Source organism: Schistocerca nitens, chromosome 3, assembly GCF_023898315.1.
Source record: "Schistocerca nitens isolate TAMUIC-IGC-003100 chromosome 3, iqSchNite1.1, whole genome shotgun sequence".
Lineage (NCBI taxonomy): Eukaryota > Metazoa > Arthropoda > Insecta > Orthoptera > Acrididae > Schistocerca > Schistocerca nitens.
Window position 1 is genome coordinate 993,675,434 of NC_064616.1, and position 24,425 is coordinate 993,699,858.

General features: G+C 37.3%; 1 protein-coding gene across 4 annotated transcripts in view; it reads left to right on the forward strand.

Moving 5' to 3' along the window:
• The window catches only part of LOC126249056 (biotin--protein ligase), a 399,528-nt gene that overhangs the window by 212,105 nt on the left and 162,998 nt on the right, over positions 1-24,425 (forward strand). For 3 of the 4 annotated variants that reach the window (XM_049950694.1, XM_049950691.1, XM_049950693.1), the window contains 3 exons: positions 6,765-6,918; positions 9,136-9,372; positions 21,802-22,125. In XM_049950694.1, coding sequence (XP_049806651.1) covers positions 6,765-6,918; positions 9,136-9,372; positions 21,802-22,125 — 715 coding nt within the window. The remainder of the gene's footprint in view (positions 1-6,764; positions 6,919-9,135; positions 9,373-21,801; positions 22,126-24,425) is intronic. The other variant, XM_049950692.1, reaches the window with a different exon arrangement.

Here is a 24,425-nt window from a genome sequence, read left to right on the forward strand (position 1 = left end):
AATTTTTGACGTCCTATCTCAAACACTCGAGGGAGTGGAGGAGTATTGCACCGGTTCGGAAATATCGTAGATCAGGGGCTGATGGGCTGAGCAGTCTGACAAGGGGAGGCCACCAATTGTGAAATTCAGATTCGATTCATACTGCGCATAATAAAAGCTCATGGCCAGAGGTGTAAAGTGGCAAAGCACCAAGATGCACTTCTCAGCCGCTGTCGAAAAAATCGACAGTTAAAAGAAACCGTTGCCGTGAAATACTCTCTACGATTAGTAATTTTCTACAGCGTCGTGGCGCAGCGGTAAGCGCTCGGGTTCGTAATCCGAAGGTCGCCCGATCGAATCTCGCGGCATGCACCCTTTTTTTTTAGTATTTGTTTTTTGTAATTCAAATAATATATATATATATATATATATATATATATATATATATATATATATATATATATATATATATATATAAGTTGTTGAAAGTCGTTTGTCGTGGAAAAACTGGCGACTTCGAACATCATTATGTTTTCCGCAAACAAACTTGTATTTCACAAATGTTATTAATTGTCTTCATAATGTTAACCACGTATAGTTAACGGAAGACGTAGAAACGATATTCCGAAACGAATACGTATAGCGTAAGTCAAACGTTCGAATTACAATAGAGACCCCACGAACACAAATTTGCTGTGGCAGGTATGAAATATAAACTCCGTTACTCGCTCGTTACACTTGAAGGACAGATGTTGAATGGGCCGAAACGAGCCGCCGCATAACAGCGTAGTTGCCTGCTAACTTCGAAAGAAGGTAGATGCGGTCCCTAGCGCAACTTAATAACATCGTCGAAAATCAGTGCGGACGGGAGAGCTTTGGTACACCCTGTTAAAAAAACGGAAAAATGGAGGCGGTACAATTGGAGAGCGATCCGCCTTCACCAACATGCATAAGCAATTCATTAATAGTATGAATTACAAAAAACTAATAATAAAAAAAATTGCATCGCGCGAGATTCGATCCGGCGACTTTCGGATTACGAACCTGAGCGCTTACCGCTGCGCCACGACGCTGTAGAAAATTACTAATCGTAGAGAGTATTTCACCGCAACGGTTTCTTTTAACTGTCGATTTTCTCGACAACGGCTGAGAAGTGCATCTTGGTGCTTTGCCACATTACACCTCTGGCCATGAGCTTTTATTATGCGCAGTATGAATTGAATCTGAATTTCACAATTGGCGGCCTCCCCTTGTGAGTTTCAGTCGGGTAGTGGGTAGTCTCCACGTGACCCGTTTTTACATTTTGTGATTTTACTGTTTCCTCTTCGTTTACTGCTCTCACGTCAAATGAAAACAATGCAGATTTCTGATTTCCACCTTTCTGACAGTCAAGCATTAATTGCCTTGCAGAACAATGAAGTTATTTTTGTCGGTTTTCTACAGAAATTTTCTTTTTAATTCCACACACTGTTTGCTGCATTTCAAGTGCACGTTTACAACTTCTAGCATGTATGGCATTATGCCATAATAAAGAACCAAACGTGAGGTAACACAGTACTGGTACTCCAAGAAAATTTACATCCCGAAAACCACATTGAAAAGCTTAATATCAGGTCGTGGCCTACTTAACTGGGAATATGGACATACAAATGTGCACTTTCAATGTGGACATTTTAGTATGGGTCTCGAAATTCCGATGCTCTTGGAGTATCCTCTGATGTTACATAATGTACGATCTTTTAATGTTGTACACGTACGAACATACGGGCTCCCTGCGACATCGTAGCTGTGCAAGCGCGATGACGCGTGTCATCTGGCGCTCTCTGGCAACTGCGGGAACGAACCTATTTCTAACAGGTGGTTTGAAAAGCGTTACCATCAAAGTACCATTCTGGCAGTTACAACGCACCTATGTGTGATAATGTACGATGAATTTCTTAAATCACAGAGCGTTTGACTCTCATTTAAAAATCAACTCGTCGATGACGAGCCATTTAGATAAATTTCGAGCCCAGAAGATCGGACATTTAAGTCGTTATTAAAAAATATTACGATCACATTTGTGTGATATATCTTAAATTGTAATACGCGCATAAAAGACCAACATTGTATGTGAAAGCTTAGCTTCTCTTGCAGCGTATTAATCTTACAGACCAATATTATATGTGAAAGCTTTGCGTTTCGTGTAGCAACACTATTTATGTTAATTTTTTTTTCTGTTTGTGCGTTCGCACTACTTAGCAGTGATGTTGCTATTGGCTGACTACATCACGTGTCCCAAGCTCTGAATACCCGCTGTCATCGGCTGGCGAGATCGCTTGACAGGAGCGATGACTGACCTACAAAAGCACATCGCAATCTCGATTTAAATGCTTCGGAAAGTAACATACGGTGTTTGGTGGAATTGGAATTTATACTTTCGTAATACGAAAATATGCAGCGTATATGTTGCTGCACATCAAAGATCTTTCCAAAACGCGTTTTTTCCCTTGTGTTTAGTTTTATAAAGCGCCGGGAAATTCTACTCCTGTGTATAAAACCGTAATCATTCAAAGGACTTATACAGTTCCGAGAGAAAATATAATGTCATTTAGAAGGGAAAAAGTATGTTTTCACCCAGGAGAAAGTGTATTTTTAACTGGGAAATCCGGGAATTTTTTTTCCTTGTCCACATTTACACCCTGAAATCGTACAGAACAGTTGCTTAATAATCCTTTACTTACTTCAATGAAAGTAAACACATTGTCTCTACATACCTTGAGTGATGAGTCAAGTTTCCATAAAATTCGCCAGGTGCGATAACATCGTAGAAACAAGTTCAGTATATTTTATAATTTAATCATTAAATTAACAATTTACATTACGGTTTTAATTGAACTACTACCTGTGTTAAAATAATAATATCAGAATATATAAGAATTCTTTGCTGGTTGTGCCCCGAGCCCTAATTGTGTACCTTTTTTTTTTCTCATCAAACAAATATAATTTTAAAATGTTTTAAAACATAGGGAAAATACATTGAAATTTTAAAAACTCGTCACCTTCTGCTGCCTGTGGTGGCAATAGCCACTCCCGGCCTCTTTGCATAATTTGTGCTTGTCGCGGGCCCTCTCGCATCGATATGACACATGGGCCCTTTGTACTCAGTCCGACCCTGATTGTTTTCATTAATGTTGGTGGGTTCTTAAATGTTATTACAATTTTCTAATGTAGAATATGGAATTATGATATACAATATTCAGAATTATTATTATCCTATAAATTTTCAGGTATAAAGAATCACAAATGGCAGACAGGGAAAAAGCTCTCAGATGCTCAGTACAGAAAAAGAAAAGTGGGTAGAGAAATAGAACGGTCCAAATTGAAGGGATCTTTTGAAGAATTTCTATGTCCTCCAGAGTGTTCTGAAGCTGCCACAGCTCAACTTCAACCCCACAAAAAGGTGACAAGATACGTCTACCAGATATGGACATAAAAATTAACAGTCGAGATTGAGAACAACACATTGTAGTGGATACTGCAATATATAACTTTGAAGGTGTAGATGGTGATCAACATAAATGCCTGAAAATAACTGTAGAAAGCATCAAAATAGGTTATTCAGATTCTGCCTCCTTGGAAGACTTACCAATAAGTGGAAAAAAATTAAGAACTCTTTTGTTGATAATGGGGCAAAACAATTGAAAAAAAAATTCTTTAGTGGTGAAAAGGGAGTTTTCAGCTGTACATTGTCAGAGAAAAATGCCAAATGGAGAAGTAGTTTACTGTGAATACCTCCAATATAGCCAGCAAAGTTTTCTACATGAGAAGAGTATTGAATATATTACCAAATTCCATATCTGGAAGGGCCAGCATACAAGACATAACTATAGATAGTGTTAATACAAAAAATATAATATCTTTTGTAAGAGTTCTAGATGCACAAAATGTGGCCTTCTGTGGCAGCATTCATGAACTGCATGCTCATGACAATGGCAATTTCCTTAAAATTGTGGAACTTCTTGCCTTGTTTGTTCCTGTTATGAATGAACATCTCAGGAGGGTACAAAATAAAGATAGAAGACATGCTCATTATTTAGGCAACATTATTAAAAAGAGCTGTTGTTCCAAGTGCTAGAAAAGACAAAATTGTTTCGTTGGTAAAAACCACAAAGTATTTTTCAATCATTCTCAGTTGCATCCCACACGTCAGCCACATTGAACAAATGACCGTGATCATAAGGTTTGTGGACATCATGCAATCTTCAGGAACAGAATGATTTCCGTCTTCTAATGAAGGGTTCCAAGAAAACAGTCTTGTGCAAATAAAGGAACTCTTCTTGGCATTTGTACCACTAACTGAAGCCACTGGTAAATTGATGAATCACATTCTGCTCTATCAGGTCTGAAGCATGTCATTGTCAATTGAAGACCTACAAGGTCAGGGCTGTGATAACAGGAGCAATGTGAATGGCAAGGAAATTGGTCCACAGAAGAAAATTCTGGATAATAATCCGTGTGCCCTCTATGTCCCTTGCAGATCCCACACCCTGAACCTTGTGGTCAATGATACTGCTTCGTGTTGCTATGAAACAACAGCCTTTTTTGATGTTGTACAGTGGCTGCATGTATTATTTGCTGCATCACCATGTCAATAGGATGTATTGCAATGTTGTACAACAATTTGACTCTGAAAGATTTGAGTGATACTTGGTAAGCAGGATTGATGCCTCAATGGCCATCAGGTACCAGTTACTGCATGTGGATGATGCGGTGTTTGAAATTTCTGAAGATTCAACTCTCAGAGGCATTTCTGGTGCCATAACTAAAGTAGAAGCTGGAGGTCTTCTGTACAGCTTATCCTCATTTTAGTTTGTTGTGGCTGTTTAAAATGGCACAGTATATTATTTTAAATCAATTTGACCAATAAACTGCTGCAAGAGAAGCAGTTAACTCTTGAGAAAACTAAAATACAGAGGAGTATTTTAAAAACCTAAAGAATGACGTGGAATTTGAGAGAATTTTCATTGGTGTTCAGGAGCTAGCTGGAGAAGCCAATATTGGGCCAATTTTTCAGCCAGAGATAAGGAGGAGGAAAATGAAACTGTCTGCTTACTCCAAAGAGAAGATCAGAGTATATTACTGTTTTGTAATGTTGGACAAGCAATTAGTTCTGTAGAAGAACGATTCACACAGTTGAATGAAATTGCAAGATTATTTGGTTTTCTATACAATATAAGGGACTGCAATATGAAAACTTTCAAAGTACTCTCAGATTTGTGCATCAAAATGAAAACAGCTCCAACCAGTGTAGCCTCCCAGTCATGCCACAACTCCAAAGACAGCCATTTGTATGTGGTGTTAATTGCAGCCAGTTGGAAAGACCACATAGATAATATTGTGGGGAAGACGAGCCAAAGGTTGAAGATGCAACAAGTCCACTAAAGAGACAGCTTACACTACACTCGTTTGTCCTCTGTTAGAATATTGCTGCGCGGTGTGGGATCCTTACCAGGTGGGATTGACGGAGGACATCGAAAGGGTGCAAAAAAAGGGCAGCTCGTTTTGTATTATCACGCAATAGGGGAGAGAGTGTGGCAGATATGATACGCGAGTTGGGATGGAAGTCATTAAAGCAAAGATGTTTTTCGTCACGGCGAAATCTATTTACGAAGTTTCAGTCACCAACTTTCTCTTCCGAATGTGAAAATATTTTGTTGAGCCCAACCTACATAGGTAGGAATGATCATCAAAATAAAAGAGAAATCAGAGCTCGAACAGAAAGGTTTAGGTGTTCGTTTTTCCCGCGCGCTGTTCGGGAGTTGAATGGTAGAGAGATAATATGATTGTGGTTCGATGAACCCTCTGCCAAGCACTTAAATGTGAATTGCAGAGTATTCATGTAGATGTAGATGCATGCAACAATAATGTTCTAGTTTGTGTCTGCTATATTCTCTGACCGAGGGTACGAATGACAAAGAATGCTGCCGGGAGTCAACAACTTGTTCAGATATGAAAGGGTTACAATGTACATGGTGTACAATAATGGTGATCCTGCATTGCGGTTGTCAGTCACGGTTGACCGGAAATGTGATGAAAAGTATTCCTGTGCTCATGTTCCCATGCAGTCCAGCATCAGGCAGTGTAACATAAGAATGCCCCATAATGTTGGATATTGCACAATTCGGCCAGCCAGCCAAACAAAGACCCACAATGAGGCCCCTTTCAAAATCTGTCAGGTGCTTATAACACATCTCACACAAGTTCACGGCATCTCCATGGCCGTCAGAGTTACCACTCGACACCCGATGTGGTTATTGCTCCTTATACACCCTATCAGACATGCTAATAACACTAAACGTGATCAACACTACTGCACTCTGGCGCCTGTTATACTTGTGACAAAGATTTGCAGCTCTTGTCATTTACTTACCTGCCTATGGTGTGAACAAAGTTACATTGACATTTAGCCATGTCTTCTGGGTGCTTCACGCAGGCTGTGTACGATGTGAACAACACATTTTTCCGTTTCAGCTTGAGCTGAGACAAAAAGTGGACTGACTAGGGTGACAGTGTAAAGTCAGTTCACAATGCTGTCATATCTTGAAATTATGTTAATTATTTACAGTTCATAGTGTAGCATACAAACGAACTTTTATTTGTGCCTCTTTCACCTAATAAAACAGAGTGTATTTGTGGAATTTATTCCTGACAGGTTGTAGATATCTAAACATCCCTATACCCAGAAAACAATGTTAATATGTTAATTTTTTATTAGTTATTGATAAAGGGAATGATTGTTACAGGGAATGCTGCATGCCAAAATTTTTTGAAGAGGAACAGATTGCCTTCAGCTGAGAGAATAAATTGCATTTCGAGTGAAAGGCATTTTCTATACTGTAATCAAATTAACTGTAATACACTGTTCTGTTCGGACGATGAGCAAGCGTGCTCAACCAGGTAAACTCATTATTTTCCAAACCCCAGAAATGGTATTTTATGGGAAGTATACTATTAAATTATAACATTGCTGTAAATATGGCGCTTTAGTAAAATTTCATGATGTTCATCACATACAAACTTAGTGTTTGTACTTAAAATCATAATTTTTATATCAAATATACATTGAGCTCGTAAGTTTGTTTTCAGTCTGCCATACTTGTTGCCAAGGAAGATACCTCAGTGGCTAATATTCTTTGTAGCTGACAGGAGTGAGATTGAAATTCCACACAATCACCCAGTTTTTTCATTTAAGGCCTGATGCAAAACAGAACCATTGCAATGAAACAGTTTGTAATATACTTCCCTTCTCCTTTGAGTTCATCAACATAATAAGTGCACAGAATAAGACCTGCACTCTGTAGAATCTACAGGGACTATTTAGCCATGAAAATTAGTACATCAATTTACACGGAGATAAGGAATATGCACAGAAACACCCCTACTATGGGTGGTAGAACAAACTGCCTGGAGAAGTAAGTGGTGGGAATAACTGGGGTGTGCAACTGAGTGATAACAGAGACCTACCTTTTTGCTCTGTGTAATCAAAGTCGAGCCATACTTGCTCGACCATTTTGAGGCAGACGTCGGTGATGTTCTTATCGAGAGTGGGGAATCAGAGTTCGAGTCCCAGTCCAATGCAAATCCTCACATGTCACCAATAGATCTCATTTCCATGTCTAATACAGCTGATGTCACAAAAATACTGCTTGATACCATTGCCTGTTGAAGATCGCATAAAAGCACCCTTATTATTCTTGAATGTCACTGCAGTACGTGGCCTCCTGGAATGAAATTCGTTTTCTAGCATTGCGTGGCCCTTCTGATAGCAGAATGTCAGTTTATGAATGAATGGATTTTCAGAAATTAATAAATTTCATCATATTTCTGTGTATTTACAAGTTTCATGAAGTCATAGAACATCATGGTGAAACAGCCAAAGACTTTTGAAACATTTCACTTAGAGACCTGAAAAAATGTAGATACAGTGAAGAGGGCATGTCACATATAAATCCAAATCAGGGAACTAGTTAGCTATATGTAAGAAATGATTAAATACTGGCTGAGCTGAGAAATGTGAGCTGTTGTTCACAGAAGTTAATTGTTTAGCCAAATGATCAGAGATGGTATTCCTACCTGTCTGAACTGTCCTGTAACTGTACACTGAGCTGTACATGTCTTCCAGAATAAATACTATTGCAAACCGGTGGACCTTTACCTCAGTGTTACTCTCTTTCAGCTATATTTGAACGATTGTAATGTGTCCCTAATTTTATTCGCTCCAGAGCAGTGTTAATTGGTAATCTGCAGTCATCATTGATGATGACTGAATATTGTTAATTGTAGCTCTATTTTAACTTTTCAGTAAGCCATTACAAATGTCCTTGCTTGTGAAACATGGCAAGTTTTACTGCTGCTGGTATATAACTATCTTGTAGAAGGCATTTGTGAATCATACTTGCAGGTAGACCCGCCAATGACAGCCATAGTGTCTGCATAACTGATTTGATATGGCATGCTCTTTGTAAATTGATCACGTGTAGCCTCCTCGCTGTTGGGAAGTATGTTACTATATCTCATCATACTACTGTAGCAACCACCCACTCAGTTCTTTTAAATCAACTTATTCCTCTCCACTCCATGATAAATGGTAGTTGTGCAGAGTAACAATTGAACTAATGCATTTGCTTTCTAACTTCAACTTTTTGCATACTATCATGAGCGATTGCATGTCTGCAATAACGAAACGTGTTACTAGTTTTAGTGCCAATGTTTTAATTAAAATAGATGCTTTCAACAAAGTGCAAAATTTCCTTTGTATTTCAGAAATATCATCTGCAACTTGACTTTGTCCTGCTTAGTTGTGAAAACCAGCAGTTATAAGGGAATCTGATTTTACTGTTATTCGCTGTGCTTTTGAAGAGCAAGTTTTACTCCTAAGGAATTTCAAACTAGTTTCATAATTACAAGGTGTTTTATTTCCCATTCTTATCCTTTTTTTTAAAAAAAAAATTCTTGAAAGATGTTAAACTTCTATAGTGAGTTTCTCTAGTGAGTTTCATTCAAAGTGACTTGTTCCTAGATATATCTTAGTCTGCTTTTAGTGGTAACATTTAGTGGCTCGTCCAGAGTTTGTATCTTTGTTAATTTCATTTAAAGGGATTTTGCTTTCCACAGAAAAACTGGAATATTCAGTTCACAATCTCTGAGTGTTGAGAGTGCTGAATCCGCAAGTGAAGAAACATGCAGTATGTTAGAGGGAAAGAAAGATTCAAATAATCCCCTGAACAACTTAGATGAACACAAAGAGCAAAATATGAATATGAAGCCACCAAATGTATTGATTGTCTCAGAAAGTGTGATTGCCCGTAACAATATAAAGGACATGTTGTACAATGTCCTGAACAAAAATAGGTGAGTATGTGTACTTTTAAAAAAAGAAAGAAAAGAAAAGAACTTGTTCTCTGCATTCTCTATTGTAAAGCTCACCTTGTTGGTTGGATTGTGGTGGGAACAGGGATGTTCCAGATAAATAAATAATATTCAGATGCAACTACACTTATCACCACAAAAATTGGCCAGAGATAATCACAGCCATAGTTACACTTCTGTACAGCACTACCGTGTATGAAATGCAATATGTTAGTTTTTGCGTCTACATAGGGAAACAGTGAAGCGATTATATTACTTGAAATATTGTGCGAGAATAGTCTTGTTGTATTTTAGAGCTATTTCAATAGGACATAAAAGCTTTTCTCTAAATCAGTATACTCTATCAAAAATACACACGTCAAAAAAAGTTTTCCATCACTTTGGTTCCCAGAACTCTTGAAGACAGATGTTGACTGTGGATATTGTTTCGCAGACACAGTCCCTTTGACTGTTCAGATATGTCACTAAACCCACCCAAATGTGTAAACAACCATGCATGAGCAGTGCCTATTAGACGGAGGGGGTACAACAGCCAATCAGTTCCAGTCATTCCACCAGGAAGGAGGTACACGGCTCGTGTTGTCTGTAGTTCAACCATGCCTAGACGGTCAATACCACGCATCTGCATTGTTAGTTTGTGCAAGGAAGGGCTCTCAACAAGGGACGTGTCCAGGTATCTCGGAGTGAACCAAAGCAATGTTGTTCAGACATAGAGGAGATACAGAGAGACAGGAACTGTAGATGACATGCCTCACTAAGGCTGCCCAAGGGCTACTACCTATGGATTTTGGCTCAGAGGAACCCTGACAGCAACACCACCATGGTGAATAATGTTTTTTGTGCAGCCACACGATATCGTGTTACGACTCAAACTGTGTGCAGTAGGCTGCGTGATGTGCAACTTCACGCCTGACGTCCATGGCAAGGTCCATCTTTGCATCCACGACACCATGCAGCGCAGTACAGATGGGCCGACCCACATGTTGAATGGACTGCTCAGGATCAGCATCACATTCTCTTCACCGATGAGTGTCACATATGCCTTCAACCAGACAATCGTCGGAGACATTGTTGGAGGCAACCTGGTCAGGCTGAATGCCCTAGACACGCTGTGCAGCAAGTGCAGCGAGGTGCAGGTTCCCTCCTGTTTTGAGGTGGCATTATGTGGGGCCGATGTATACCACTGGTGGTCATTGAAGACGCCACAACGGCTGTACGATATGTGAATGCTTTCCTCCGACTGATAGTGCAACCTTATCAACAGCATATTGGCGAGGCATTCATCTTCATGGATGATAATTTGCACCCCCATTGTGCACATCTTGTGAATGAGTTCCTTCAGATAACGACATCGCTCGACTAGAATGGCCAGCATGTTCTCCAGACGTGAAACCTATCGAACATGCCTGGGATAGATTGAAAAGGGCTGGTTATGGACGACGTGACCCACCAACCACTCTATGGAATCGATGCCAAATCGCCATTGAGGAGTGGGACAATCTGGACCAACAGTGCTTTGATGATAGTATGCCATGACGAATACAGGCAAACATCAGTGCAAGAGGACGTGCTATTCTGGGTGTTAGAGGTACCAGTGTGTACAGCAATCTGGACCATCAACTTTGAAGATCTCACTGTGTGGTTTTCATGAGCAATAAAAAGGGCGGAAATGTTGTTTATGTGAATCTCTATTCAAATTTTCTGTACGGGCTCCAGAACTCTTGGGCTCGAGGTGATGCAAATTTTTTTTTATATGTGTGTATTACATATTTACTGAATTTGGAAATGTTCATTAGTCTGCTATATAACTGAATTTTCTGATCCAAACTATCCATGGAGTCCCAGGTTTGCCTTTAGATATGATAATATGCAACTAATTTCCCCACAACAAAAGGTATATGATGTGTTGGCTATTAACCAAAGGGTGTAATTGCTGGTGGCAGATGCGATTAAAATAACTGCGACCTAGAAATTTGTTGGTTCTGCTATTAGCCCACCCATGTGAGATGACTGTCTTCTGCAAGAAATAGTATTGATCTTGGCATACTAATAACGAATAAAAATTTTCACAAACTAGCAGAAAGTTGGTAATTTTCAGCATTTGACATGCACTGTAAGCAATATCAGGAGCATAAATGCAAAAGTGTACATGTGATTTAGTAACAAAGTTTCATTCTGGCCATTTGCAGCTGGATCAAAGACACTAAGAAAAAAAATTGATGTAAAGTATAATAGTTTGCCAGTGAAATTTAGCCAACTGCTAACTTAACTTTCACATCAGAAGTGTGTTGTACCGCACTGCCAGTGAGCTGCTGCTGTTGCTGCAATGATTCTGTCATTGATCTAATAGCAGCTGAGGTAGGAAACATGAAATACAAGCTATTGTAGCTTTTGTTTGGCACAGCTTTTCTGGAATCAGGGAACTAAAAAATACTGATTATGTGCGATAGAACATTTCACCATGGTGACTATTGAATATCAAGTGAATTAACCCACGTAATTCAGTGCTGCGCAGAGAAATCTGTAGATGAAGACAAAATAACCAAATGCTTCCTGTGATATTACCAACCTTCAACTACACTAACAGTAGGAGGAATATGTTTCAATAATTGATCTGTTGCTTGAAATAATCGATCTGTTGCTTGAGTGGGTCATAATATCTTGCACTCTTAAGCGCAGCTTACACTGTAACGCCTTCAGAGGCGGGTGTGACCAGAAACTGATCTGAAGGAGCACTGTAGTGTTTGATTCCCATTTTTGTGATTAGGGTAAGAGGCAAAAGTATAGTTACATTTACTCTTTAGATGCTGTGATAGCAACCTACTCAATAAATTAAGAGGTCACCAAGCTGAGGCAGATGTGTGGTTTCGACACAGGAAGTATCGCACTGTTGGCACACTTTGTTCCAGCTTTTTATTTCTTAGCACTATCTGAAATTAATGACATTCTTGGATCATTATAATATTTATATGAGGGTTATCAAGGTGTAATTGTTAAATCAGACTGCTGCTTTATGAAATGCTTCATCTGCAGCTAATGAATGTTGACAGCCTTGTGAATTTCACCAAGTTTTCCACATAAATGAACAGCTTTTCATTATTTTAATTGGGGGATTCAACTCTTTTTAGCAGCATGTTACTCTGTTCAGTAACTAGTAAAATAACTGGGAGGTATATCACATAAGTTCCTCTTATGTCTACAATTCCAAATACCATTCATTAACAGTCTCAGTTCAATACCTTGAGATGGTCATACATGTTCACTGTGGTCATATCAAGCTGCTTCATGAACAAAATAAAAAACTCTGAAAAATTCTTAGTAGCCATCAGTATTCGAGATTTGTTCATCATCAATGTGCCAAAAATAGGAGGAAAGCTACATAATTAATTAACAAACTGATTAATATCATTTCTTTCTCATAGATGCAGAGGTAAAAAGGTTGACAGTGCCGACTTATACATTTGCTCTTATCTGCATCTTTGTTTTGCATCAGCAAACAATTTTCAATTTATGTTTTTATAAATACACTGTTTGATTAACCATTGAACATCATCAAGTTAATTCAGTTTCCTTACATGTGTATTGCCATGTTTTTGTGGTAATCATGAAAACTGATAAGAGACACAATCCATTTTGGTGTCAAAACTATAAATTTCTTAATGGTAGATGATATTTCTGGCAAGTTTGTTTGCAGTAACTTTTTGTTTTGTTAAAATAAACATTGAACATAAGCTAATAATGATAAGAGTGTAATTCAGCTGAATATTAGGTAAATTTTAACCATGGCATCAATTGTATACTTTAATGTTCCTTATGTCATATCATTCATGAATAGTTATAACATTAATAACTTTACCATCCCTATGTTGAAATTTTCCAACACTGGCATTAGCAGCTTCTGAGTTCTCACAATTTTGGGTACTGTTTGGGCTGAAACTTAGGCTTGTAAACAAAGTCTAGTAGAATATCTATTATATCTCTGTGTTATCTGAATTTCTTCATGTATCCATTTCTGGACCTCAAAAGTGTGTGGTGTGTCTATATTTCTACTTATTTTTATTACAAATTCCTTGAACTAATATTGTGATGAATCACAAGGATGTGGAATGAGTCAGGTTTACAAGCATAGAGATACAATAACTATGTGTCCAATAACAAAAATATAGCATAAACTGGTAGATAAGCTTAAAGGCTGAAGCAAAATTAATATGGTTCAAGTAACATGGCAGAATTACTAAAAGTGAATTTAAGTTCTGAAAAAAATATTCATAACTGTCCTTCTTCCAAACAAGTAAGATGAATTATGGGTAACACATTAAAAATAGAAAGTCTCAAAACATAAAGTAGAGATGACAATAAAAAATTACAGAAACACCTGTTTATTTATCTCCAGATACTCGTCAAGGGAGTAGAAGGACTTTTCCATAAGGTATTTCCTTAATTTATATTTACATGTAGGCAAGCCAGTAACGTAGACTTCGATATGTGATGGAAGAGAGTTGAAAATGTTTGTGGGAGAGTAATGAACACTTTTGTGTACAAGACTTAGAAGTTTTAGATCTTGTGTAAATCATTTTTAGACCTTGGATTGTGATCATGGTAAGCACTATTATATCTAAAAATAGAATAGTTATTAGAGACAAAAATCGTCAAAGAAAATAAGTATTGAGATATGGTGGTTAATATTTGGAACTTGCGAAACAAGTTTCTGCAAGAATATGTTTGGAAAATGCCATCCATTTATTTATTTTTTATTGGTTAAGGTTGATTACTCTGCATGGTACTCACTCACTTAACTAATCAGTTTTCATGAAAAATCACATTACAACAATAAAACTGTTTATATGTGCCAAAGCACTGAGCAGTTGTCAGCATTGGTTTCAGAAGCAGATGCTGCAATAGGGAAAGCACCCTAATGGTAGTGAACATTTGTGCCTGGGAAAGGAGGCTTTGAAAAGCTCTGAAATATGAAGTCCATGGACTTCATTTAAATACACCAGGAAAGAAATTACTAGCCAAAAAAATATGTACTCGCATTTAGAAGAAAAGTGAAGAAAAAAGTATAAGTGTCAAACAAACAGAGACTAAGAAGTGCTTTAGACGAGTTACAAGCTGTGCCATTGGCCAAACGCAAATTACCAAGTGCTTTAAACCTATTAGGTGAGAAACAAACAATCAAGTCATCAGTCAAACAAAAATTACGCAATGGTTTAAACCGAAGAGGACAGATGTGGATGAAGCAAAACTTATACAAGCTCCAGAAGTTAACTCACCTGCTGATTGCCACCAGCCACACATAAGAAAGATACTGAAAATTTATTAGGGTAAGTGCTGTATTAGAAATGCCATTAGATAAAGAATCAGAAACCATTTCAGCCAAAGTTACCAAATACACAGATGTTTCTATACTACACCATAACGTTCAGTCACTCACAAATAAAATTTCCATGTTAGAATCACTACTCCAGTATGCACTAAATATAGACATAATTTGCATTACTGAACATTGGCTACGAAATGCCAAAGTAAAATTAACCTCAATCTAAGGATATAGATTAGCAAGTCATTTTAGCTGAGAGTTTTCCAAACACGGTAGCTCTGCTATCTTTGTGAAAGAACAAATAAAGTTCTGTGATGTCAGTAAAAGTTATATTGACTCAATTGAGAAAGACTTTGAACTTTCCATTACTAAACTGCCAGAGCTTAATTTCATAGTTATAAACATATATAGAGCACCAAGTGGAAACCTGCCAGTCTTCATGAATAAACTAGAGGTTCTGCTGAACAGGATAAGTACACTAAATATGAAGGTAATGCTTTGTGTGAATTTCAATATTGATTTTTCAAAAGACAGCAGCACCAGAGATGTTTTGATAAATATGACCAACACATTCAATATGATCCACACAATACACTGCCCAACAAGATTAACAGAATGCACAAATTCCATTATTGACCAAATGTTCATCTCAGAAACAAATTATAGATTCACAAGCAGGGTACTGATCATGGGTTATAGTGATCATGATGCACAGCTGCTGTGTATAGAAATGCCAACAAGTAGTAGCAGTTCCGAAAAAGTAGTTGAAAAAAGAACCTTTTCTGAATATAACATTAGAATTTTTAATCTCTTACTGGCGAAGGAAAACTGGGAAAGCATCACCACTCAGAATAATGGTGATAGCATGTACATGAGTTTTCAGAGCATCTTTCTTCACTATTTTAAAGTAGCATTTCCAAAAGTAGTAAAAACAGTAAAACCTAATAATAATAAGCTATGGATAACTAAAGGCATAAAAATTTCCAGTGAGAGAATCAGATTTCTTCAGTACTGTTGTAAGAAATATAGAGTAACCCAAGAATTCGCAGATTATTCAAAAGCCTACAAAAGAATCTATGGTAGAGTAGACAAAGAGGCAAAAATTATGTGGAATGACAATTTGATAAGAAACTCATCTAATAAAATGAGATCCACGTGGAGAGTTATAAAGAAAGAAACTTGTAGCTCAGCGCCAAAGAAAAAGAATGTATCATTAACACTAGAACACTCAAAAGTCACAGACCCAAATTCAGTTGTGGAAAAATTCAATGAATACTTCACTTCACTAGCTGAAGACCTCATTCAAGTACACCGTCAAGGACCAGTCCCAAGTTTCCCCAGCAAGTCAGGGATCTCGATTGCTTCTATGTATGTTTATGAAACAAAGCCCAATGAAATTATAAGTAAAATTAAATAATTAAGCAATAAAAGTCAAGTGGTCTTGATGACGTACCTGATTTCATATTAAAAGTATGTGCTCACCACATAACAAACCCCTTGGCAAGAATTTTCAACCTCTCTTTAAAAACTGGTGTATTTCCAGATATTTTTAAAACAGCAAAAGTTTCACCACTGCTAAAAAAAGGTTCTTCTGAAAAAATATCAAACTACCGACCCGTGTCACAGTTAAGTTCCTTCTCAAAAATTCGAGAAAAACTCTTCTGTGACAGGCTTTTAAGTTTTATAAATAAATATGCACCTTTTTTCCATTACAACAACATGGTTTTAGAAAGTCTAAATCTACACAGACAGTAATTTTCGAATTCTTAGACTGCATTTTAAAATCCCTTGATCAACATAAATTAGCTGCAGGTATTTTTCTAGATTTATCAAAAGCCATTGACATCCTGGACCATAACATTCTGCTCGAAAAATTAGAAAGACAAGGAGTAAGAGGTGTAGCACATAGCTGGTTGTGTTCGTACCTAAAAAACCGCAGGCAGAAAGTTTCACTTCAGTATGAGTTAAACAAAATGAATAAAACCAGAAATAACTCCTTTCTTTCTAGTGAATTACCAATAAAATATGGTGTACCACAGGGCTCAATCTTAGGTCCACTACTCTTCTTTATTTATGTGGACGAATTAGTGGAATATATGAGTCCCACAAAAACTATTATGTTTGACGATGACACCAGCATATTGCTCACTGGATCCAGTCCAGAAACTTTGCAGTCCACAGTAGAAAGTTCTATGAAAAGACTTTCTGAGTGGTTCACAAAAAAGAAACTCATTATAAATACTGAAAATACTGTGTGTGTCGATTTTCATTTAATTCCTCCAACTAATCAAATTTCTATTCAAGCACAATTAAAAAATGATCCCGTAGAAAATGTAAGTGTCTTAAAATTTTTGGGTCTGCGGGTTCTGCAAGACTTAAAGTGGGACACACACATAAATAACTTGTCTAGAAAACTATCATCTGTGTGCTATGGCCTAAGAATTTTAAAGGATTCAACAGACAGAACAACAGTACTGCAGGCATACTATGCACAGTTCCCCTCACTAGTCCGATATGGGATCATTTTCTGTTGATACTCAGCTCACAGTGTAAAGGTTTTTAGAATGCAAAAAAGAGCTCTAAGAATAATTTGTGGCTTCAAAAAGATGGTGTCCTGTAAATCCCATTTTACTGAGCTTGGTGTTCTAAATGTTCCAAGTTTATTCATTTATGAAACTATCTTGTTCACTAGAAACTACCTCCTGAAAACAGGCAAACTGCTACAGAACAAAAATGTACACAACTATAGTACCAGAGGGAAATCAAATATACATCAAAAATATCACGGAACAACCGCCTATCAGAGAAGCGTAATTAACATTGGTGTAATACTACACAATAAGATAACAGAGGAAATAAAAAATACTACTCATCCGATATTTAAAGCTAAACTAAAGGCATTTCTAATAAAGCACTGCTTCTATTCTGTCAGAGAATTTCTGAATAAGTAACAAAATTAATTGTAATAGGTACCTAATTTTAATTTGTCTACTATTTTGCTAATACTATGTGTAATTGTAACTTATCTTTGACCTGTCCAATATGAATTGTACAGTTTGTGCTATATGATAAAACTGGACCAATAAAAAATCAAATCAAATCAGAAGTGAACGTCAATAGCTATCAGTGGTGTGTTAGGAAGTATACGTAAAATAAGTTGTTATTGTACTTTGATTAGAAACGTCCATTTGGTATATAGATGGAAAGTAGTGTACAGAAATATACATGGAGTGGCCTTGAACACTGGATTTATATACTTACATTGCATTTCATTTGTCACTAGGCTGCTGAAATGTGCAGAAACAGGCTGCTCAAGTGAGAGTGAGACCTGTAGTTGGAAAGTACTGCAGCAGTGTTGGCAGATTGTACTGATTTCTGGAAAGAATTTGAGGATGTTCAAAGTTGTCACCTTAGTGTTTGGCTCAGACGTAGTTCCTTACTTCTTACTCTTCCTAAGTGGATGCAGATGCTCACTTAAATTGCGAGCCTCTGGATGAGCTATCAGGTGGCAAAGATACCACACGATGTGCCTTTTTGAGCCAGCCGCTGTGGCTGAGCGGTTCTAGGCGCTTCAGTCCAGAACTGCGCTGCTGCTACGGTCGAAGGTTTGAATCCTGCCTCGGGCATGGATGTGTGTGATGTCCTTAGGTTAGTTAGGTTTAAGTAGTTCTTAGTCTACGGAACTGATGACCTCAGATATTAAGTGCCATAGTGCTTTGAGCCATTTGACCATTTGTGCCTTTTGAGAGCTCAGAAATTGGTAGTAAGCACTGTAATCTGTTCACTCCTTTGATTTGGTTTTGTTCAAAGACGCAAAATATTAAATCGTAAAAAAATTGCCCAAAGTGTGATTTGAACCAACACAGCAACATACTGCCATATTCCATAATTTTTATGGATTCACTGAGATACCTATTTTGATTTTACCAATTACAAAATATTTCGTACTGTTGTTCAATTTTTTACCCCACTTCACATTATCAAACATCTTTTCCAAGTTTGTAGTTCTAATAATTGTATGACAAGTTTTCTTAAGAGTTTTTAGAGGGTGTGTCCATATGCTGAGTTTCAAAATGATATAACTTCATCACTCACACACAATGGTTCTTTTATGAGCAGTACTGTACTTTAATGTGATTGGAATTAGTTGACAGGTGGCTCAAATTTTTTTCTTCGTCCTTTTTGTGTGTTGTTGAATATACAAGATAGATAGTTTAATGTATTAATGCCAGTTCAGTGTGCAAATAATGACTATCATCAATACTACTTGTGCAGTGATGTATAAGGGCAATAATGGTATTCTCTGTGAAGTGACTGCCTTTCTTATTGTAAAACTTCAGCACAGCAAGGATTGAGGATTTTTGAGCAGTATGACAGCAGACAGGCAGTTCCTTTACCGTGGGCTACTCTGTAGCTACAACATGTTATCTGAAGATAAGAAACATTGCCTGGAACTGGCAATTTGAAAATGAAAAGTAGAGAATTGCAGAATGCAAAAATTAGACAATTTTGAAACATTGTTTTCTTGTATGATAAACTCATCATGATGTCATTGGCAAAAATAAGGAGATTTGGTATCCAGCTAAATATATACTACATGACAGACAAACATTGTCTTGCCCAAAGGCATACCTATTGTGGCAAGGTGTATGGTGGTTTATAATGGGCTCCACTTATCATCAACACATGCCTGTTATCACTTTGCAGGTTGATACAGGATTAATCATTGAAAATTTAATATCTTTCCACTAAGCTGGTGATCGAAACCATCTTCCCTAACTCTTAATAGCACCAGCTGCTGCCCTTCTCTCAAAAATGTAGTTGTGGTATGTGTGTGAGTGGACTGCAATGTGTCTGGTTTACTTGTGCTTCTTTTCTGCATTGCTACCTTGATAACAGAATACCCAGCTTTAGTGTCAGTTGCTCTAGGTGTTCCTGAGTTGTAAGGTCTCCCTTACTTATGACAGCCAGTATAGTTTTCATGCATAGTGTATTTCAAAAAGCTATTAATGCCATCAGTCTCATACATGTGGTTCTTCCTCTGTTTTAAAATGCTATTTCATTGTCTATTTCAAATAAATTAGTATTTACTTCAGTTGATTGAAAGTTAAAACTGTTGACTTAAACTGTCATCAGTTTGAGTATTTCAGTGATATCTTGTGTAAATTCTTTGTGGTGATTACTGTAATATTAATCAGTAGTCTGGTGGTTAACAGAATCTTTCGTTTTTTATCCCTACCTCACCTGTGATGATTATTCATGACAAAATAGTCTGTCTGTTAGAACAACAATAAAAAAGAAGACGTTAACTGTTCCTACAAATGTGGGTCTTTTAAACTCTGTCTTAAACAGACAAAATTCAGAGTAGAGTAATAAAGGTCATCTGTATTGATAGCCTAATACAATACTGACAGATTTGTGTTAATGGGGTGTGCTTGTGCTCCACAAATGCAGCCAAGTCTGGTCAGCACTACAGTTTCCCCCTCCACTGTGCTATTTCGAGCAGGTGTGTAATGTAAGATGGCTGTATGCTGAAGCTTCCACGTATGGAAATCTTAGGACGATGTGTTTTGAAACACAGTGCAACTACTTGTGAGAGGTGAATATTTTAGCGTACTTTTATAATCAGGATTTTATCACATGTGTTTATTTTCAACTTTTTATTTTTCTGCCAAAGCACTAACATCATTACTTAATGAAATGAGTACATTAGATGGTGCTAATAGGGTGAAAAGAACTACAGAATGCTTTACATATATTAAGTTGTAATGTTCATAAATTTATACATATTTCAATTTTAGAATATTTGATATATCTGGAACTACGGTTTGTGATGTAGTCAAACACATGGAGCTACACAGATTAAAATCTGTTAAACCCAGCTGTTGATGAAACTTTGTCAATTGCACAACAGGAAAAAAAGAAGAAGAAAAATGCTTGCACCTGTGTTGAACCAAACATTGAAATAACTTTAGTAGCTTGCCTGTGCAGTCAAGGATATTGGGGTAACATTTTGTAAAGTCTTGTAAATTCCTGGAGTGAACAAACAGGTCATTGAGCTGGATGCTTCACTGTACACCTGTCAGTTCAAGTCAGAAGAAATGAGCAGCCACAAGCGAGAATGATCTGATGGATAAATCAAAATAAGTCTTCAGTCATGCAAAATCTTGGACTCTGTATGAGAACTTACTGTGAAATATTTCAATTACTAAAATGTAGTTGGTCACATCTGGTACACAAATGACTGCATTTAGTTCTGGAAAATGTTCCATGCCATGAACTTTAAGCTGATTTGTGCATAGGATTAAGTTTCGTTTGATAGCCTCAATTCTGTCAGCCATTTCTGTTACAAAATGATTCTTGACTTGCACTAGTACATTTAATTCAAATAATTGGTGATGTTGACCATAAATATTGGACACCACTCTACTTCCTTTACCCTAAGCACTTTGCATGGCCTTCAAACAATGTGAAAAATGAAGCAATTCCTGTTCGGTGCAAAACAATGCAGCTTTTCCACTTTTCCTTTCTTGGACAAGTGTGTAGATGCCATAGTATTCTTAGTACAGAATGTAAATCTAATTCAACACAAGCAGTATTGTCTGCAAACTGTTTGGCATCTGAGAAGGCTACCACTTTGCTCTAGTGGCATCTGGCTGCAGCCTTCATGTCCATCTTTCTCCTCATCACTCAACCCCCCCCCACCCCCCCCCCCTTTCCCCTCTGCACTTGAAGCATTAGGTAGGAGCGAGGCTGGAGTGCTCGCACTTGTGAAGCACTCTTTGACCAGACCTGGCCTAAAGTATAAGAGCACCGCACATACAGAAACTGGAATACATTGTTGTGGTTGTTAATTCCTTTGTTCTAGAGAAACAATTTGTTGTAATTAACAAGTATATAATTGATGCCTACTTTACTTTTACTTACAAATAAATAGGTTTAGTAATGTTGTCATACTTATTATATGCTGAATGATGGATATGACTTAAGAGTAGATTTTATGTCTTTAAACTTTACTGATTCGTGCATCGTACTAACTCAAATACTTTACTGTTCTACTATGGATAGTCTAAACGTCATGTGAATTTCAGATATACAGTATATACAACTACTCAGGAGCAGCTGCTAATTCAACCTTGGATGGATAATACTCGATTGTTGGTTGTATCTGGAAATGTTTCTCATGAGCTGGGATCACGTGTAATCAACTATTTGCTACAAGGTGGAAAAGTATTGTGCCTGTGCTCAGATCTTCTTCATTTAATGCTGCCAATGTTCCGCACTGCAGAGGTTCGTGAGCGTGAATTAGTGCAATTTTCGTATGGTCAGTGGAAACGTGTGAGCCTAATGCACCATATCTTTTGCTACCAGCCATCACCTGAGCACAGACGCTTCTTTCGCTTTGAAGATTTAAGGTGAGTTCCTGTAATTTAATAAAAATTTCAGTCATGTAAACATCTTCTTCTGTTTCATTTTCCTATTATTGGTTGAATTTGCAAGTATTCAGAAACCTTGATAAATTGAGCCATTTATCCATAAGCTCTTATATTTTTCTGCATGAAGTGTTGTTAGCGAAACTGAAAGATGAAAGGATGTGATAGAATGATTTATAGAAGTTGTTCTCTTTTGAAACCATCATTTCTTGTATTACAGCTAAAGATATGTGATGTAAATAGAATGTCCAGTATGGAACAAAACAAGTTGTCATTCAAATAAACTCATGGTTATATGCAGAAAATGATTACTATAGTCATAGTGCCAGTGCAGCTGATGAGGGGAAGACATAGGAGAAACTATATCATGACATTAGAGGAACAAAACAGGACAGGGCAAGAAGAGAAAGAAATATGAGCCAGTATGACTCTCCAAGCAGTGTTTGTGCTCTGAATTTTGACGGTAAACCGTATTGTGATAAACACATCTCTTGCAATGGATGCCTCTGGAGTTGGCTGACATGATGTTTTCACTCTTACTATGTGAACCTGTAACGAAATGTGCTGCTCTTTGGCTATTCTGTTTTTCCTGTATCAGTCCTATTTGGCATGCAGACTGTTGAACAATATTTAAGTATTGGTCAAGCAAGGAATTTGTAAGCTATTTCCTTTGTAGGCGGATTACATTTCCTAAAAATTCTTCCAGTGAATATCAGTCTAGCATCTGCCTTAACTGTGATTAGTTTTGTGTGGTCATTCCACTTTAAATTATTCCATATGCTTACTCCAGATATGGATTTGATATCTTCCAGTGTTTGTTCTTCAATTGCATAGCCATACATAATGGATCTCTCCACCTATTTATGCACAATATGTTATGTTTATTTATGTTCAGTGTCAGCAGCCAATTCCTGCACCAAGCATCAATCTCCTGTAGGTTTTCCTGCATTCTGATACAATTTTGTAGCATTGTGACTGTGAAAGTGCATCTGAATGTGCAACATCTGTCGTCTTTGTTGAGACATGAATCATCAGTTGATGTCAGTAGATCAGTGAAGTTGCACTTGACAGTGTTGTGTAAAAGGAAAATGCCAGGTAAAAGGAAAGAAAGTGTGCCTGTCAAGGGAAAGAAGCGTGTAGTGAAGACCGTAGTCAGTAGAAATGAAGTTAGAGGTTTTGGATCACTGTGAGAAAGGTGAGCATATTGTTGACATTCAGCTTGCTCTGGGACTTAGTGAATCCACTGTGAGAACTGTTCATGACAGTGCAAAATAATTTCAAAAAATTGTTCACTGTTTAACTGCCTTAAATGTGTCTAGGGTGGCCACATATTGCTGAGATGTGATGGAAAAACTGCTAAGCCGTTGGATTGGGCACCACAATCAACAGCACATCCACTCCCTCTGGAGCTGCTATTCAAGCTAAGGCCAAGAGCTTGTAGGTAGATTTAACAAAAGAAGAGGATGATCCAACACAGGTCAGGTTGGGTTGATAGCTTGAAGCATTGTTTTATCTTCGATGACATTAAGCTGAGGCACAGAAGATGGAGTTGGAACCAAGGAATTTAAAAAGACATTTAAGAAATAGTAACAGAAAAAGGCTGTATTATGAAGCAGGTTTTCAACCTTAGGAAATGGGTTTATTTTTGAAACAGATGCTTAGTCACATCCTCATTTCTATTGAAAAACAAACTGCACCTTGTTCTTGAGGCTGACAAGGACAGACGCACCCATCTTTATGAAGGAAATTCTGCAGGCCATTGCAGATCAGAACACCCCGCCCCCCTGCCCCTGCGCACTGTCCTCTTACTCCTCTCTCTGACCTTGGCCATTGTTTATTGTTATTGCAAATGAAACCTTGAGTAGGAATTGAAATCACTTAAAATGATTGGTTAAATTAGTTGGGCTTATCAGTATAAGGGATATGAGAGCGACCTCTCCAGATGCTGGATCTGTAAGGATAGTAGTTTTAATGACAGTATTTCATGTAGTTGTAATCTGTAAATGAGTAGCATTACAAAGATTCAATCAATTCAGACTCAACAGTACTATTAGAATCATAAGCTGATAAGCCGTATGTACAACACAGTCATTTAAAAAAACACATAGCCCATGTTCATCTGAATGTATATTAGCGTATCATGTAAATAATTTGAAGTAAATTGGTCAAGAGCTTTTCGAGATTTATGGTAACTATATAATATTACATATATATTTATATATTATGAATATTAAAAGATGTATAGCCTGTGTCCATTTGGATGTTCCTTAGAAAATCATGTA